The sequence below is a fragment of the Corvus brachyrhynchos genome, unplaced genomic scaffold (genome assembly GCF_000691975.1).
Source record: "Corvus brachyrhynchos isolate BGI_N302 unplaced genomic scaffold, ASM69197v1 scaffold94, whole genome shotgun sequence".
Classification (NCBI taxonomy): domain Eukaryota; kingdom Metazoa; phylum Chordata; class Aves; order Passeriformes; family Corvidae; genus Corvus; species Corvus brachyrhynchos.
In genome coordinates, this window is record NW_008238330.1 from 10,917,908 (window position 1) to 10,937,760 (window position 19,853).

The 19,853-nt window shown below is 37.6% G+C and overlaps 1 protein-coding gene across 1 annotated transcript in view; it reads right to left on the reverse strand.

Annotated features, from left to right (window-relative positions):
- The window catches only part of LOC103615811 (prostatic acid phosphatase), a 21,588-nt gene extending 4,792 nt beyond the window's left edge, over positions 1–16,796 (reverse strand). The window contains exons 1-9 of the mRNA XM_008633909.2: positions 16,601–16,796; positions 10,668–10,763; positions 8,657–8,743; positions 7,588–7,740; positions 5,013–5,111; positions 4,462–4,566; positions 3,301–3,433; positions 1,809–1,891; positions 34–140 (exon numbers count right to left, since the gene is read on the reverse strand). Coding sequence (XP_008632131.1) covers positions 34–140; positions 1,809–1,891; positions 3,301–3,433; positions 4,462–4,566; positions 5,013–5,111; positions 7,588–7,740; positions 8,657–8,743; positions 10,668–10,763; positions 16,601–16,714 — 977 coding nt within the window. The 5' untranslated portion in view covers positions 16,715–16,796. The remainder of the gene's footprint in view (positions 1–33; positions 141–1,808; positions 1,892–3,300; positions 3,434–4,461; positions 4,567–5,012; positions 5,112–7,587; positions 7,741–8,656; positions 8,744–10,667; positions 10,764–16,600) is intronic.
- Positions 16,797–19,853: the final 3,057 nt, after the last annotated feature.

The window sequence follows — 19,853 nt, forward strand, 5'->3', positions numbered from 1 at the left end:
CACTCTTTCTTGCATAGATAAGAAGATACTTGCCCATTGCTTTCTTGGTAGAGTTCAAAAAACTGGCAAGCAGCATATGGTGGCAGTTTTCCATTGAAAATATTGAGAGCAATCTGGAGGGCCCCAAGTGTGGTGTCATGCTATTGGAGAAAAAAAAATCCACCCTTTACACTCAATTAAGTCAACTACCATTCACCCAGAGTAATGAGACAAGAGTAGAGAGGAAGTGGAAATCAAGATAAAAGAAAACCTGTGTAAATTTGACCATAAAAATTTGTTCAGTATATCCACCATTGGGAAAAACATGTTAACTGATTACTACAGACAGCAGGAGGCATTTCCAAAGAGTTTCTGCAGTATGTGTCTTACACCATCTGGCAGGATTTTGAAGACAGATACTGAAGGAAAGCAAGATGTGGTCTGAGTAATAAATTTAGTTTTTCAGTGCATTTTCTCTTTTCCTTCCTTCAGTAGTGTTTTTTGTTCCAAGGTCAGATTAAGGCAGTGTAAGGTAGTATATTCTAAGGCATTTCAAGTGAAAGTACAAGTAATTTTTTTCAGGTAGTATAGCAGACAAATAGTTGTGTGCAAAGACTATTCTCCTTACTTCCACTTCAGAATGTTTTCAATTGTTCCTTCTGTTTGGATTCATACTATGAAATCTCAGTTTGACTTCCATTTTTATGGGATCAGTTACCCACCCACCTGCAGTTTCTTCATCTACCCGTTATCCCCATCTTGCAGGGATCATAGGAACAGGAGCTGAAGGCAGGAAGTCCAAACACTTTGATGAATAAATTTTGCAAGCATCTTTAGATATATATATATCTGCTAGACCTATTTATGTTCTAGTCTAGCAGCTATGGTTTAATTATTATTCAGGTTCTGGAATTTTTTAGGCTGATCAGTTTCAAAAATAACAGTATACTTGTACTCAAGATATTAAAGCAGAAGTGAAAAATCTGGATGCACTGCTTTTTTCCTTTTCAAAAATAACGTAGTAGCACTAGAAACGTGTAGAAAGGACAGTGAGAAAGATTTGAGGTATCAAGTAGTTTCTATATGAGAAAAGATTAAATAGGGTAGGACTCTGTCTTGGAAAAGGAAATCTGGAAGAGGAATGACCGACAACAGTAAATTCATGAGTGACCCAGAAAAAGCGAATAAAGTGTGTTTTTCTTTAACATTGAAGTCATTGTCACAGGATGTTGCAGAATCCAAAAGTATAAATGCATTTAAAAAGTGATTAGGTAAGCTGATGGAAGACAGTCTGTCAAGAGATACTAAACACAGAGAGATTCTGTTTCAGGAAGTCCCTAAGACACAGATTGCTGGAAGGTTTTATCACTCTCTCCTGGCATTATTCTCACATTCATCCCTGCCTTTGGCCCTTGTTAGAGACAGAATAATGAATGAGCTAAGCAGATCTTGGCCTGATGAAAGTGGCCCTCTTCACCCTCTAAAATAAATAAAATAATAATAGTAGTAATAAAAAAGAACCCACAGAGAGGTTTGGAGGCACAGCTGAAATTCTGCTATGTGCCAGTATCTTTGGAGCACTTCAGGAAAGATGCAGCTAATAGAAACTGCACCATTAAGTTGTAGGAATAATGAATGGTAAAATGCATAGTTTTCTTTGCCAAATATAGTTTAACTGAAACCGAGGTGAGATTCATGCCTATACTGTGTTCTTGCACTGATTGGTGTTCAGCTTGTTAGCTGACTTAAACTGTATTATATTATTCTTTCATTTAACTTACTTTACTGGTAAAATCACAGCAAGATTTATGAAAGATGAAAATACTCACTGCAGAGTAGACCTCCATTTTTCTTGGTTTTGAAGAATTGACAGCTTGTTTAATACTGTTTAAAATAATATTCACAAGGACACCTTAAAAAGATGGGAAAAAAGGAAGTGGAAAATGAAGGTGTAATGTATGAATGGAAACAAAAAAGACAAAATATTGTGACTATCAAATCTAAGACATCTACTCAGGCCTCATACTCATTTTTTAGTTTACTAAAATTTTGTAACTCCAGAGAAGATATTACAGAGGAGAAATATATGATTCATCATCCAGGTCAAGTGAAGAGGCAGGATCACAGGAAATCATCTAGAACCATCCTGAGAACTGGGGATAATGACACTTCCAGTTCTGTTATGCTGAGATCTCCTCTCCATCCTTTTTTTTGTTTGTTTGTAGTGTTGAAATAATGACAACTGTGCTGGTCTCTTCGTCTCTACATGGCAAAGAAGTATTTTAACTGTTTACTTCCAACAAGTAACACATTATTGCTTCTTCATTTTTTCCAAAGCTCTTTTGTACTTCTTCTCCAGCCCAAAGGTATTCTAAAGCCAATGGGTGAGGGCAGCAGAAATTCCCTGAAGCACAGTTTATATCATTCTAAGCAAAGAGGATGTAACTGGTATGCCAGTGAACATTAGATAAATAGTCTTGGCCATGTGATGTGGTCATCTGCCAGCTAGTGGGCTTTACTGCAGATTGGAGCCTCTAATTACTGTGTGTCTTGACCAGTGGTGTGTATGCCTAGGTGATAGATCTGCTAATAATTTTTTACCTAGATCTACGCTGCTCAGTAGGTGCATTAGAAAGCCTAGCCTCAAATGTTCCAGCCTGCAAATATGCAAGCTCAATTGTTTTGATTTCCTACTCATGGATACCTGGGAATCATATGATAAATTCCTGGGTTGTGTCCTGAAGTAGTGTCAGAAGGTACAGCACAGTCTGTGTGCCCCCATTTTGGAACTAAGCAGTAGTCCCAGTTCTTGTAGTTCTTGCAATATAGACATAACTGGAATCTCTCAGCTTCTATTCTGATCAGACTGTTTTGGAACAGCTTTATATCACTCAGAGAGCTACCAATGTGTTGCCAGTGTTTTGACACAATATATAACCAGTACATCAAAGGGAAAAACAAAGAACAGGAAACAATTCAAGGAAATGTTGGAGAAACAACATAATCTAACCTACTGTAAGAAAAGTAATGATCATAACCATGAGAGCCTGATTTATTCCCTTAATTTCTATATTTTTAAAAGTCCTAATCCCTTAAATAATCTGGAAAAAATTAAGATATTAATTTTTGCACCTTGTTGCAGTATCTTATCCATGCAAGTGCCAATGTTCAGCACATATTTACTTAATACGGCATCGAATGTCCATAGCTTCAAATCATGGGTTTGTTTGAATAATTTTGCATTAGTAAAGTGACAGGATGTTGCATTTTATCATAGGTATTATCTCCTCCTTTCTTAGAGCTATGCATTTTTTGATTTACCTCCTTGTAGTCGTGATTTCTCTTCTGTTTTATAAACCCCAAATAATGAGAGTAAGGACAATTCTGCCAGTTTTTCCATCTTGTCAATTACATCTTTGGTGGCCCATACAGGGAGAGTGTAATTGTGAATACCCTAGTGATAAAGGAAAACAAAAGAATGTTTTTAATTCATTGGTTTCCATCATGCCATCATCTACCCTCACGCTACTAAGTTTAGACTTTCTGAGGCTGTTCTGCAATTCTTTGCTCAGTGCTGTTTAACTCTGGAGCATGCCCTGAAACACATTTTGCGGGAATGGGGATCAGTCTGAAGTGAGTGAATGGGCAGAGCAGAAGCACCTGTGTGAAGGTGATTTCTTGTAGGTAAAATGTGTTCTTGCTATAGAGATACATGTTTTTGGTGAGAAATATTGCAGACATATGTCTTCTTCTCTTCCTTTCTCTGGGTCTTCAGGTTATAAGTATCTAATTTTTTCTGCCTTTCCATACAGTTGTGCCCATACCAGTTCTAACACTGGGCAACTAGAGACGAGTATCACTCTCCAGTCATGTAACAGTAACAGTGACAGTGTCTTATCATGTTTAATTACCTGTTTGTAGAGGATGTGTTCAAAAGCCTTAATACACTGCTGGTAGTGACTGGGGCCAAATGGAATTACCCCATACTTGGGGTCAGTTTGGGCTTTTTTAACTGGTAGCAATCACCGTCTCAAAAATTTTTAACTGATAGGTCATGATCTTTCATGATCTCTCATGTTCAAAATCTTAAGTATTTTCATTTTTACATGTTGATGGTTTAAAGCTAATAATTTCATTTCTCTGTTAAAAATCAGAAATACATTATAGCCAGCACACTTGAATAATTCTATAGCAGCATATTGGGAAGGGGGAAAAGGAAATAATGGGAATGGTAACAGTGCTTAAAACGTGAAATGGAAATGACAGTCTCCCAAGGTGTATACCATGCTTTGCAGTTATCTCTTACCAAAGCACTACAATATAACTTAGATTCAAATTTAAAAAAAAAAAAAAAAAAGAAAAAGAAAAAAAGAAATGTAGGAGAGAAGACAACTCATTCCAGTGAAAACACATTGCCTAGTTTAATTGAAACCCCGACGCTGGAGTTACGTTCTTCCCCAGCACCTATTGATTTATTATTACCTCACAAAGTAGAGTATCATATGTATTCCAGAGCTGGAAATTGTCCAGTATTTTAAGGTGGTTTAGTTCAAGCCCTGTGTTAACGGCCATTGTTTGTAAAAAACCCTGTGGGGAAAAAGTGAAGAGTATACTACAAATACTCAAGCATACATGCAGATAGATTCACTAACACCCAACCTTTTCACAGAATTCTCACAGAATCACAGAATAAGCTGAGTTGGAAGGGACCTACAGGGATCATTGAGTCCAGCTCCGGCCCTGCACAGGACACCCCAAGAATCACACCATGTGCCTGAGAGCGTTGTCCAAAAGCTTCTTGATCTCTGTCAGCCTTGGTGCTGTGACCACTTCCCTGGGGAGCCTGTTCCAGTGCCTGACCGCCCTCTGGGTGAAAAACCTTTCTCTAGTATGTAACCTAAACAGGGTTTTAATTTTTTTCAATTTATTTTTGCATTTTAACAAAAGATAAAAATGCAATTCCATAACATCTATGACTTAATTACCTTCCTTTTTCTCACATCTCGGGGGGTTTTTTGTTTATTTTCTCTTACCATGTATGGTTGTATTCTATTTTGAAATTCTTTAGATGTTTGTGTTTCTTGCTGAAGTTCATCAAAACGGGGACAGTTGGGCAGAGGAAAATTCAGCCTCTGAAACATGAAAAGCAAAACTTAGAATAGTTCTAAAATTATCAACGCTCCTCTGTTTTTTCTGTTGCTGAGATTAATGGTGTAGTATTTTTAGGTAGATTCATGGCTGTGCTTGATCTACTCAATAATTGTTTGTTTGGGTACCTTAATCATGAATTGAGTTTACATAGGTGATAGACTGTGGTAGTTTGACTTTTCAATGGCTACTTGATACCATGATAGGTTGATTTCCCTCAATTGAACTGATTTTGGCAAAAAGAAATTGCACATGTCTGTCAGGGGATTGCTTTGACAAATGGGCCAGGGTCCATGGCGAGAAATTTTAAGAAGCCATTTCCCTCTCATTTTCTGAATCCCCCCAGATATAACTTAACTCCACCTGGTCCTGGAACCTAAATTGCTTCTGCATCTACACATCCAGCTCTCCCAGTACATTTTGGTAAGCATTTTAAATACCACTTCATAGACAGAACTTGAAACGAGAGTGACAAATAAATTGTGCTCCTGAAGTATCAAAAGGCTATCAGCCTCAAGGCTCTGTTCTTTAGAGATATGGTTCACTTTAATTACTCCAAGTGTATGCATTACAAGGTCACATGATAGTACATATTTGATCTGAACAACATGTAAATACACGCATCCTTCAAACTCTGAGCTCTGTCAAGTATGGTTTGTATCAATTGCAGAAAGACAAATGATACCTGATACAGCATAAAGTGCCAGTGAAAAGCCGTGATGAACAAAACAAGCTTGTGCTGTTTCAGCGCTTTATGTCACATCACCAGGGCATTTTTGACCCAGCACTAGTATTATCTTATAACATTAACAGACTGCACTTCCAGCATGTCTCCAAGGTGAAGTTGGCAGCAGCCACCAACTGACCGTAGCCCACTTTCACTTGGATGGATTTCCAAGGGTGTAATTTTTCTGTAACAGCAGCACATTGGAGGATGAAGGCTCAAAGCTGCAATATGAAACTGGGGAATGTTGTTTAATTACAGAATAACAAATGTTTCTCTCACTGTATGTCTTAATTATCCCTATCTAGTTGTTATTAATTAAGCCACTCCCTTTGGCTTCATTAAGCAGTACTCTACTGTTGCCTGTCAAGTCTTGATAGATCTCAGTGGCTTAAAAATAAGCTGTGATTATGGTTTTTTACAGGACCGTACCTGGCTTCAGTTTCCCACTTTGTGTTGCTTGGGGCTTGAAAATACCTTCAAACATCTGCTTGGTTTAACAAGGGAACAATGTTTTTTCCAGGTGATTTGCATATATAAAAGGCATTTTGAGTTGCTGCAGAGGTGTGTTTGAGAGAAGTGTCAATACCCATTCCTGAAGCAGCCACAGAAGTGATGAGGTACTAGAGACTCCTACAAATGAGCTTGCCTTCCCGAAACAGGTTATTACATTGCACTGTGATTCCCCTAAGGGCTTTGAGGTACTATATGGACAAAGCTCTGACCACTTTGATGCTTTTTTGTCTTCTGTTGAAAGAATTTCCTCTGGTGTCCCACATTTAAATAACAGTGACAGCATTCTTTTCTGTTGAGGAACAGGGCTAAATTTCTGGCTGAATCACACGTTTCCTAATCCAGTTTGCAGAAACCCTTTTTCTCTGTACCTGCTTTCAAACATGGTTGCCAAGAATGAAGGAACATCAAAGGGGGAGGGGTGTGGCAGCCCCCTGAAGACTGAGTCCATCCTCTGATGTTGGTGACAGGCAGTTATGTAATAGGGGGTTTGTACAAATTTCCTTAAAGTCAACTTCTGTCCTCAAAGCCAGAAATAAACGAGGCTTTCTGTTGGATACACTGTTCCTTATGCAGTCCTTGTCACGAGCAAGTGAAATTAAAATCTAAACCTGAGTCAGCCAGAGACAGCTACATGAAAACTTTTTCTACAGGACCTATTATTCAGGTAGGTCTACTCTTATGATCTGCAAGAGAAGTGCTAGGGTTTCGTTAAATGTTTCTATAGCACTGAGCATAAAAGAGCCCTTGTCTGTAATTAGAATGCCTAAATGCTACCAGAATAGGAAGGTGATAATTTTGAGGTCATTACATTGGCTGGGGAAAATTCAATTCCTTGAATAAACTATGGAACAAACTTGCCAAAGAGACAAGATCTGCCCAGTTGAGTGGTGTTTAGAAAAGCGCTTGTTTCCTGTAAAGACTTAGGGCAACTTCCCCAGAATACTGTCCAAAAGTGTTCTGGTCAGAAGGAATGACCTTGGAGAAAATGGTAGGGTATATGACTATTCAGGTATTCTGCAACTATGGAAGGAGGATTTTCATGTAGCTATTACAGTTGACCTATGACATACTTGTCAGCCAGTAGCTGCATTTGGTATTTTCTGTTATATTGAACTCAAAAAGCATAAAAATGTTTTTTAGCTTTTTTCCTTTTTTTTCTGGTTTTTTTTTGCTTATGTGGAAGTTTAAGACTTTATAGAATGCTTCTAGCCAGTACTCACCTGCTCTGCTGATTTTTGAAAAATATGAACTGGAATGGGTTGCCAGAGAAGCTCAGGGTTCCAAATTTGGCTGCTAGTTGGTGGAAAGAGGCCGGAAAGGTATGACTGGGCACTCATAATGGTGCGATCATAATCTGTACTTTGGATGTAAAACTGAAAATAGAATGGCAAAGAATTAAAGATGAAATGGAAACTGTAATAATAATAGGGAAATTTTACCCAACTTGTCAATCCTGACTTCTTGTTTCCAGTTTTATGTGTTTACATAAAGTCAAAACAGTGAAACCATAACTCAGCTTTCTGGGGCCCTACTTCAGTTTCATAAATGGAATTGCCAAAGCATCTTTTAATTTGGAATCTAACCCTCAGACTGAACTGAGAGAATAAGAAAGCATCATTTCAAAGAAGAAAGTTCTCTATCTTTTGAGATTCAGAAAAACATTGGTACATGTAGACATGGGGACATGATTTAGTGGTGGACAGGTTAACAGTTGGTCTTGAAATTCATAAAGGTCTTTTCCCACATAAATGATTCTATGATCTATCAGTGATACCTCAGGAATATTAAGGTACTTAAAAACATAAACATCTCTTGGAAGCATAGCAAAGGTCTTTCATACCTTCCCATAATGCATCCCTCCTATATAGATCAAAATGTTAGTGGTGTCTTCCCCATGATGGATCTTTAGTGTATGATAATCACATCCAAACAGCTGTTAGACCTCTCTTTTACAGGATGAAGTATGTAAGCATGGCCCATCACATGACTGGATAGGCATTTATCTTTCAACAAGGTAAACCAATAATGGGTCACTGTATAAATTCCCAACTCATTCGGTGGTGTGGAGCTGTTCAGTGTGGGAAAATTAGGCTGGGAAAGAACCAAACAGAATTAAGAGCTGAAAGTTAGACTTTATTCTGTTTTTAACTTGACATAAGTCTGACTTTCAAAAATGTTCTTCTGTTACCTTAATTTCTCCATTAATGAAATGAGTATGATAATGTGCTTTTATAAGTCCATAGTTCTGCTATGCCAGAGAAATGTGCTCCAGACAGATCTGCTCTATACCTCTTGCCGGTTGTATGTGCTGTTCAAGAAGCTGGAATATCTTTTCCTCATGTACTGTCCAAGTTCAAATAGCTGCTGCATTCCAATCTGTAAGGCAAGCATATGGGTGACTACCAGATTAAGGTGACTGGAGGGTTTTAATGTAGAAATGTCTTATCTTTTTTTTTGTCATTAGCAATCAGCTTTTAAGTGGTCATTAACTGTACAACATATTGTTATTGTGGTTTAACCCCAGCTGGCAAATGAACACCACACAACTGCTCATTCACTCTCCCCTGTTGAAATCAGGGAGAGGATCAGAAGAGTGAAGGTGGGAAAACTCAGGGGTTTAAAGACAGTTTGATATGCAAAGCAAAAGCCAAACATGCAAGCAAAGCAGCACAAGGAATTTATTCACCACTTCCCATGGACAGGCAGGTGATAAGCCTCCAGGAAAGCAGGGCTCCATCACAGTTACTTGGCAAAACAAATGACATCAAGATGAATGTCTGCCCCTTTCTCCTTCTCCACCAAGTTTTATATGCTGAGCATGGCACCATATGGTACAGTATATCTCTTTGGTCAGTGGACATCAGTTGTCCCAGCTGTATCCCCTCCCTACTTCTTGTGCACCCCCAGACAAACTCAGGGTGGTACAAGAAGCAGAAAAGGCCTTGAATCTGTTTAAGCCCTGCTCAGCAGTAACAAAAACATCCCTGCATTATCAGCACTGTTTTCAGCACAAAACCAAAACAGAGCCCCATACCAGCTCTCTCTCAGCCAAAACCAGAACAACTGTGTATGTTTCAGGTGATCTAGAATTTTTAACAGAAATGTTCACTTATATCTATGAAGAAATTATATGTTCTTAAATACTAAGATTGCAAAATCTGCTACAGAAAGGCAATGCTCCTGATTCTATACAAATACTGTTTCCACGGTGCTGTAGATCTGTAGACACTGATCAACGTTGTCCTTTACAATGTATGTCACTTAGTGACAGCTGAGAGAGGATGACTGACAACCTAGCATTTATCATTGTCATTGCTCTGTTATTTGTTCAACCTTGTAAATTTGTGGCTTACATTTCATGCCTTAAGTAGCATTCTTCTGTCTTTGCCTTGGTGTGCCTGCAGTTGTCTTAGGTTGCACACTGTCTTTTCTGTTATTAATTTCTAAAGCTTGAGCTGAACTTTTAAACTTCTTCCTATCAGAGAAATACATTCTTACTACTGTTCCTAAAAAGATAGCAAAATAGCAAAAAGCTCTCAAAAAAGTCAATGCCAAAGCAGGAACTTCTTCTTACTACATAAGCTAGGTACCTAAGATAGTAATGCATTGTTTCAGTGATTGAATTTTACAGATATTTCAAGCCTCCCTTCAAACATTAAACAGTGAACTGTCTCTGTTTCATACTTCTGCACTATGACAAAGTGTTATTAGGAAATACATTGGCTTCTTTATGCTCCAGAGCTTCATATGTCAAATACGGTCAAAGAGCTAAGGCTTGATGTTAAAATGCCAGAGCAACAAGTAGGTTCAGAGCATCCTAGCGAAACTCTGGACAACAAGTGGCCTTGTTAGAAGACACGTTGTCCCCAGAAGCAACCTTCTCCTGTGAGTCTTCTGTTGTTTTGTGGTTGTCAGTCCAATGATGAGATGTGGACTCCTCACTGTGGGCTGGTGTCATGCCTTTGTTCTGTCACAGGGCTCAGTGCTTAATGATCATTAGAACTTCATCAATGTTAACAGTACAGTGTTTAAACTTGCCATTTATTTGAATGCAGACACACTATCAAGAAGCTGTTGCTTTTAGGAAGGTAGTTATAAAGTTATGGTGAACAAGATTTCAATTCAACAATAGCTGAATTAATAACATTGTAAAGTGTTTATGAATTACTGGTTTTGGTATTTGCTAATAGCAACTATCAGAACTTGGGATTTGCAAATGCTTTAGTGACACACACAAAAAACATCTCCCCACTTCCTCTTTTAGTAGCATTTGTAAGTTCTTCTAAGGAAGTCAACCTACCTTGGTGAGCTGTCCAAACCCCTGGGGCCATTCGCTTTCTTTGTGTAGATCGGTTGGAAAGTTTACAATTGGCGTTCGGTCACCATGTCGGAAAACCTAACAATGTAACCAGTAAAAAACCCTTGAGTTCATAACTGTTAACAATCCTTTCTTATCTAACTAGGAGTCAAGCATACATTATACTTCCAGTGTAATTTTTCAAATGAAAACATTGGAGAGTCTGCAGAAACCTGGTCAAGTAGGATGTGAATACATCCTTTACATTCAAGAATATGTATAATTAGATAGGAATTAAGTGGGCATAAGCCTGGTGATTCTTCCTCCTAGAACATAAAATTAATCACCCAAGTTGTTGATGTTGGGATTGCGTTCACAGCTAGGCCTCTAGACAGGAAATCTGACTGAATTTTGGAAACTCAGCACTTCTGAATATTAAGCCAGTTACTGATGTACTTAGATTAGTATTTCATTTCTTTGTCATAGACATTTGAAATTTTCCCGTAACTGTTTTTTTCATAGAAGTATCTTTAAAAGTATTTCTATGTACACATGGATCTTATGCTCAATTTCTCAATCATCCTAAAATATAAAGATGAAAGAGTATAAACATTCACATTGTTATCTTAATTAATACTTCCATTATTAATACTTCTACATACACATATAAAAATATTTTTGAAAATCTGTAGGATTTTATTTCTATCAAATTCTATCAAATTCCGTGAGAGCAAAGAGTTTGGTTCCTTTACTATCCTGGACACTCCAGCATGGTCAATATTAGTGTGATGCATTCAATCATATGATTTTTAATAAAAAAAAAATTAAATGAACCTTTTTTGTATTTTTATTCCAGCATACAAAGAAAATGACAACCCTAAATTAAAATATTCTGAAAAACAGAATTATCCCCCCTAAGCGTATGAGGTGTGGGCTCAGAAAAATTAAATTCATAAAAGTTTCATATGAAAGGAAATGCTGGAATACAAATTCACAGGGCTCCAGACAAGCTGCCAGGATGCTGATTCAAACTTTTGGAAAAATTTACCTTTGCTTATCAATGTTCCCATCATCAGCTTAATTCCTGACTTAGCACAATAAAATGACAATGTAGCAGCCTGGTATATTTGTTAATAAAATTACATTTATTCCTTAAAACCTCAGTGGTATATAATTTGTTTATAGTTAATACTCTCCACTGCCTCATTAAGCCACATCATTCTTACCTAGGCATCAGAGAGGGTTGTACACTCTAGTTAGTTTGCCACTCCCACTGGGAGGTGTTTCATATTTATATTTTTCAAAGTAAACACCAGTGGTGTGACTTAATGTTTTAATTACAACACACACCCTTTCCATCAGCTTTCTCTATTAATGTGAACAAACCTGTGCTAGAGCAGGTACTTCAGAGATGGAAAATACTATCCATTAAAGGCAAATATAATTAGATTTCTCCCTCTGTTCATTTTCTATAATAGACAACAAAGTTTGCTAGAGTATAAGTTACCATTAGAACCATGTAGAAGACTGCTTATTATGTTTTTTGTTTTGCTAGTTGAATTTCACTGACAATGTCGGCAACCCAAAATGAATATTTTGCAGCAAATCAAGGAGGATTTTTCACCCTCATCAGAAAGTTTGTTGTTTGGGGTTTTATTTTCCTTCTCTATGCAATTTTTAGTTATCTTTAAATCTATTTTCTTACTAATTTGGAATCTCAGTTGGTTCTTGATAACAATTTCTCAGTGTACCCATAGTGAACAGGAGAGTAAGTAAAGAGCTACAGTGTCTGGTGGCTGATTCAGTTGCGTGCAAGAAAAATGAATGAGAAGGACTTTTGTACTGCTGCACATTTCCTTATGCTGGCATACATAGGTGTCAGGTAGGATTCATAAGTTTTTCTGGACACGCTGGTGCCTGTGTGAAGAATGAAGGTTTATTTCCCTATTACAATATAGCTGCATCCTCTCTTGTTAAATTATTCAACTTCACAGAAAAGCATTTCTATGGGTAACTGACAGCTGCTCAAACTGACTGACATGTTTAAATGACTATTTTTTATGTCTATTTTAGGCAGTATTTAACAATAGATCCACACTTGGCCAATAAATATGCCCTTTTTATTATTGAAAAATCACTGACAATGTGTTAGATTTTAAATACTGGTTTGTGATGTTTTATGTTTAAAGTATGACATAACCCTGAGCGTGTCACAACAGTCATTCTACAAGTCACAACACTCAACCCCTAAAAGCTTTCAACAAGCTGGAACAGAGTAGCATTTTACCTGAATAGAGGTTAGTGTGCAAAAAGATCAAGATCAAAAGATATATTGAATATATGAGCAGGAGATATAAAGAATAGTATTTCATTTCTTTGTAACCTTAAGAAATTGAAGGAGTGGAGGGTGTGTTCTTCTAAAAAGAAGCACAGTTTCTTTAAGTCCACACAAAGTAAGAAAGAGTTCACCTCCTTGTTCGTAGTTCTGCACCTCATTGCAAGGTGTCACATAAATATGATATGAATACTAAGCTGGAGCAGCAAGTAGGGAACAAACACTTAGAAAAGCAGAACCCTGTTTTTAGGAATTTAAGGACAAAGCTTCTTAGCCAAATGATTTTTGTATGTGCTCAAACCTTGCTACTTCTGAAAATGACCTTGCTTAAGCTGCAGTTGCAAATGAAACAATGACGGTGTGGACAACCACTTAACCTAAAAGACTAACTTATTCACTCATAGCTACGTCTTAGGAGACTTTTTTAAAAATTTGAAACTGTGTTTTTCATTAGAACACCAGATTATAGGTGTTCATTAGAACACCTGATAGGAAAAGAAGGTGTATTCCTGCAGATCTTGCCTTACTCATCAATATGTGTTTCTGAACACTCATAATTTCAGCTTTGTAAAAAATGATTTGTTTCTTCAAATTAACGTAAAAACATTTGTTCTGCAGCATTTATTACTCCTGGCCTACAGATTGCCTTCCTGACCTTTCAGAAGACACAGAACATGGCAGAATGAGAGAAAAGGAGAAAGGAAGCCTCATAAAAGGTGAAAAGACACCAGAAATCAAGAAAGAAGGGAGGGTGAGGGGAATGTACACAAGAAGAGCAAAGCAGATCTGTTTACTATATTAATTTTGGCACTCCTTTTTGAAGTGCTTTGCCTCAGTTCTCAAAAGCAATAGGTGGATAATTACCAAATCCATTACCCTTTCGTTCCACTCTGATACAGCTTGAACCTGATTTGGTGTCTGGGTTCATCCATTCACTCTTGGTAACTTTGTGAGTGTGATCACTTCATATGAAAATGGTCACATGACTCAGACTTTGGCCAGCATTTGCTTCCATTGTTGTCAGGTGAAAAATCATATTGGAGGCAAACTGGTGCAGGGGAGAGGGTGAACTGAGAATATGGCACATGTAGTATACACATATATACATAAGATCTTCCTTTAGAAATGCCAGTGAAGTATCTGTCTCTGAGTGATAGTGAGCCTCTTGCAGACACTTTAATTAACAGACTTCAAACAAAAAGATTTCTTACTTTGAAGCCAGCAATAGGAATGAAGAAACAGAAGTCAAGTGGAACCATCAATCTGCCAGTTCAGGGAAACCAGAGATGTAGAAATACTGAGCATGTTTAGTCAAAGTTTCAGATGGCTTGGCTTGATTAGACTAATCACGCTCAGAGATAACACGCTCAGTCAACACTTCCTATCCTGAGTTGTAAGAAAGACATGATGAAATCACAGTACCTCAGCAACCACACCTCTTTGTATATATGACAGGTGAAATGTGTGCGTGTGTAGAGGCAGAAGTTACAGGGAAGAACTTCTCTAAACAGAGGCAATAAATCAGTATTTCATTTCTACTTGGGTGCCTGATTGTCCTAAAGTTCTTTAAATTTAAATTCTGCCTTTAATCTTAAATTCAGTGCAAAAGAGTTATGGTGAAGGCCAGTGTTTACATGTAAACAAGGAAATTTAAAAAGCCTTTCCACAAATTGGCTTGAAATAGAGCTTTTCAGACAAAAGGACTTGTGGCCAATAATCAAAACGCACAGAATCAGCACGAAGTTGGAAGTTGTGAGGAGAGAGTGAGACAGTTTCTCAGGCACAGCACAGTTCTAGAAGTGAGCAAAAGCGAACATTTATCTGTTTTTCTTCTCCTCTGCAGATGTATTTTATATTGTGCAGTTCTGCTAAGAAAGTTTTAAAAAGTCATTGTGACAATTTTCACAATGCAGTAATACTCCCAGGTGAAAATGTAGTAACTTACATAGGAGAGCTGGAGAATGGCTGTTCAATTATCTCAGAAAGATGCCTTTTAGACTTGCTTTGACTGTAGCAATATCCCCATTATATCCCATTATATCAGTGATATGCTCTGGGGTCAGTTCCTATTCTATTTATTTATGCTAGTAATTCTGTTCCTACGAAAATTCAATTAATGAGTTCAAAAGGCAAAATTAGAGTATACGTAAATGATGCCTTGAGAAAAGAAAATGTATACTGTGATAAGATTAAACCTATTGTAACTTTTTAGGTGATTGGTCAGCCTAAACAAAAGTAACAGGATTAAAAGGAAGACAGGTTAAATTAAATTTTTTGACTGTTTTAATATTTATTGTGACAAGCTACCCTAAAAATTGGGGTTTTTTTTGTTAGGTGGCTGCAGTTATGGTAAGCAGATGATTTTGGATAAGAAGCCTCTATCTCCATAATGGTAAGCATTTCCAGTAACTCTCTGCAAAACCATGACATTGTCAGAACACAGTAACAGCTACAATTCAATAAAAATCTCATTCCTCTCAAGGAGTTAATGCTCCAAGGCGTGCTGTTTTCATCTGTGTGTCCATTTCTCCCTGTTATCATTGAAACAACATTTAAGTATATTGCTATATACAGAATGTTACTGGAATTAGCGTTGGGTCCCTGCTATGTGTGGTGTCTCAGCAGAAGTAGGAACTGGTTTTTCCTGTGCACTCTGGCCTCCCTCCAAGCTGTGCATCTACAGTGCAGCCAATAGACAACTGTGCATGAAATACTTTATCTAGGGTCAGATGGTATGTTTGGAACACAGTATTTCTGCCTCTTACCTGTATGCACGCATAATGTCTCAGAGAAAGGCTGAAGGAGAAGATCTTCAATTGCCTATTTATAAAAATTTATTCCAATCCCCTCAACTCTGTATAGAAAATATTCCTTTGGGCTAACTATTCTTTATCATTATACCTTTTATTTAAAAAAAAAGAATGAAAAGGACTATGGTTCAACCTTCATGATCCAAAGTATTACATTGAATTAATCTCTCTTTTTCTAGAGATATTTGAGAAAGTGGCATTGAAGTAGTGTTTAGCTACTTTGAAATAGGAAATGGACCAGCAAAAGAATTATTAAAGTCTGTTTGCAGCCTAACTGAAGTTAATGCAACACATGTCAAATCTCTACATAAAAATGCCTATCTATTTCTGTTTCTCAGTGTACTGCTGTGACAACACAGTTATTGTGAAATGGAAATTTGTGTGTGTTTTTGGGTGGTAACTTCTGTAACATCATAAGCTTCAGCTTCCAAGCATAGAAGAGGTAGTCCATAATCACCAGCTCTCACATTATGCATTGGAGTGTCAGCTTAAACTAAGGAAGAATAGGTAAATGTAGACTTTGCATCTCTTAACTCCTCTGCACTATGCATCTACCACAAAGTCAGTTATCTTGGTATAATAACTGGAGCTTAGGAGATGAAAATTCTAATAATTAGAGACATTTTTGTCTTTCTTTAAGTAAGGTCTTTAAGCTCAGTAAGCAAAAGGGCAGCAGTAGTTATTTTAAAGTTTGAAGACAGGCAAAGCAACTGCACACCTTGTCTGATTCAACAGACATGTAATTCTGTCCCTGTATTCCCCACAACAAAACAGAGAACAAATCTACTTACTACAACCACAAACTTCAGTTCTCGTGCTGCAGTAGTCTGTTGAAGAAGAATGAGAATAATGTGAAAAGAAAAACACAGGATCCTAGACGGGTTGGGAAGCCATATCACACCCATGCTGACAGAAGAGGAAAAAAGGCTTTGTAGCTCCAGCAGCTGCTCAGGCTGAACTGTGAGACGTCAGGCTGTACTTTCAGAAGGGGTGGAACTGCTGCCGGTGCATTTCAAATCCAAGAGGAATGTTGTGTGACTACGCAACAAATTGCATCGCCCTTTGTTTTCAAATTACTGTTTACATTCTTTTAAATGAAATCATAATTCAGTTCCTTTTTTTCCTGTAATATTTTTCTCTTTTGGGGTGTAAGGATGAAGTTAAAATACAAAGGAATTGCTGAGCATTCCTAATGCTTCAACCTACCTGTTCTGTTTTGACTTCTCAGTGCTTGGAATTGTTCCAAACTATAGCATGGCCATGAGGATGAGCTCAGAACCAAGAGCTAGGCAATACTGTTTCTCTTTGCTGCTCAGCCAGTCCACTTTTCAGCTTCCTTCCCCTCATTTGTTTGTCCTCTTCCACATTATCACTGTGAAATCAGAGTAATTATTTAAAACAACATTTCATGTGGGTTAAAATTTTCAGTCCCTCAGATAAAATACTTGGATAAATCTTGTGACAGGTATGCTCTTTAAGACCCTTGCTGGGCAGTTATTTGCTTAATTTGTGTGGGGTTTTTTTTCCCCTTGGAGTATTCCTTTACTTCCCCTTTGGAACTGCTTATCTTTTTTGGCCTCCAATCTCTAAAAAATTTCTAGTGAACAAGTCCTGGAACTCACATTTTTATTGTTGCTCTTACAGTAGCTCACTGGCTTTGAGAAGGTTGCTCAGCTTGCCTCTGCTGACTTCCTCTCTATAAAATAAGAATAATTACACTTGTAGACTTGATTACGTAAGCATTTTGTGAGTAAATGAATTAGTTTGCAGAGATCTATAAGCAGAGTTCTTTAAATGCTAAAACTTCAGGTCCTTTGTGTATTGTTGTTCCATTCCTATCATACCCAAACCTGTCTCAGGGTCCTCTGCTGAGCTCTCTGCAGCAGTATTTTCTACAACAAGTATTTTACTGTTTACCCGAAATTCCATCTTTAGGGCCTTAAAGCCCACTAAGCCTCAGGTGTTCTCTTCTCTGCGTTGTGTGAATGTCCTTATGTATTCACTTTGACGGATGGGTCTGGAAGGGAGGAGTACCACAGCTCCCAGACTTTCCTGTCTGTCTTCTCAGTCCATTCCCAGTTTTCAGCAGTTGGACTTCTTTCTTCCTCCACTGTTATGTCCCCACCCTCCTTTTTGATCTTTCCTGGTGTGATTTTTGCCTATGCAGGAGGTGCATGAGAGTAATCTGAACTTCATAAATATATAATATGTTGTCTTTCTGAAAACAAACATGAGCTGATCATCTTCCTCCATTATTTAAGAGAGCAGGTCATAAAATATACTTTCTTTAGAATACTTCAATATACCTCAAAAAATCAAGAATGGATGTCCTGCTTTTTTAATATGTATAATGCGTGGTTCCTAAGCTATTTGATTAAGGATCGCTGTTGCCTCTTGGAATCTTTTCTTGTCCTTCTAGAGACCTTATCATGAAATTCATAACTGACTAGTTTTCATAAGATTTGCTGGTTTATTGTGTTTCGCTGATGGGTGACTATGACTGCTGAAGTCTCACTATTATGGAACCATTATAATGACTTCACTTTAGGACTGGAACTCAAATTTTTTGTGCGAGGGTGTGGGATTCTTGATGGCATCATTAAAGAATGCTTGAAAATATATAACAACCACATTTTATAGAAAATCTTTGTTAACGTCTCTTAAAAAATGATACTTCAACACAAGACCAAGCATATGATAATTAGTAGTGATTTCTGTGGCTTCACTCTTCCCTTTGGCATGTATACTTTGGACAGAGTATTTTATGCTCAAAAGGATAGGTACAACATCAACTTAAGTAAATGTTTACACATTCCAAAAATGGAAAAATATCCCCATTCATGTGCCATACTGGTTAAGATAAGGTCATGTCAGAATCCTGTATGCAATCTGTAAGTATGGTAGCATGTATTTCATTTGGAAATTTCCTTGCCTGTCTTGAAATATCTCCATTTCTACTGGGCATTTGGCAGCTATAAACTTGTCATATGCTGCAGCAACTAAATCCTGGCACTTTTCAGGAAAAGCTGCTTCAAAATAAAAATAATCCTTCTTAATCTATTTGCAGTTGTCGAAGCATTATAATGTAAGTAAACCTAAACAATTCAAATCACATTTATGTTAATTTGGCTTATTGTCGTAAGTTCTAATTATGACATTTTGGCATTAAGTAGAATTAACATAAACACGATTATCCGTTTAAGTGCACATACCTATCTTAAAGGCTTGCTGAAGCATAGCTTGGTTTGCTTTGAAGTGTCCTGGTTGCAAAAAAACCCCTGTGCTTAGTTGTACACAAGGGTTACCTGACGTAATCGCTTCTGGTGGAGCACAACTACACCCTGAAAGGGTGGAAGTCACTGCAGTCAAGGCACCAGGTATGAAACTGCTGCCATGGACCGGGCTGCTCACACAGGGAAACAGCTCAGGTCCTGTTACTCACTGCATGTGCAGATTAGCACTTAGCATAGTTTGGCTTTATCTCCAGTCTTTTTTTTTTTTTTCAAGCTTTTTATGAGCAGAGCAAGGGAAAGAAAAGAAAAAAATTGGCTTCAATAAACAAAGTGACACATTTTCCAAGCACTATTTTGAAACATGAGAAAAACAAGACTGTCTTGCAGTCCTTTGTTGGGGTGTTTTTACCCAGTTGTGGGAAGTGGGAAGGGACAAAGGAGTTAATTTGTGACAAAGCAAGTATTCACTTCTGCTGCTGACAGAATATGAACCTGTATCTTACACTACAGGGAAAAATGCCCTAAACCCAAAGTTACTAATCTAAGGCAGGTGGGGAGAAGAAAGTGTCTATTCACTGTCTTCTAATAATTTCTTAGTTGTCCCAAGTTTGTAATATGCACCTGGTTGCAGACACTTTGATCTTACGAGATTAAGATGTTTGCCTGAGAAACAGGAAACCTAATTTGCAGGTTTTTGCAAAAAACAAAGTGAACAGCAAATAAGAAAGAGACAGAAAGCACTATTCCTCTTCTCTTTCCCCTGTGGAATTCTGCAGTTTGGTGGTGATTTTATTTTCTGGAAGAGGTGGAG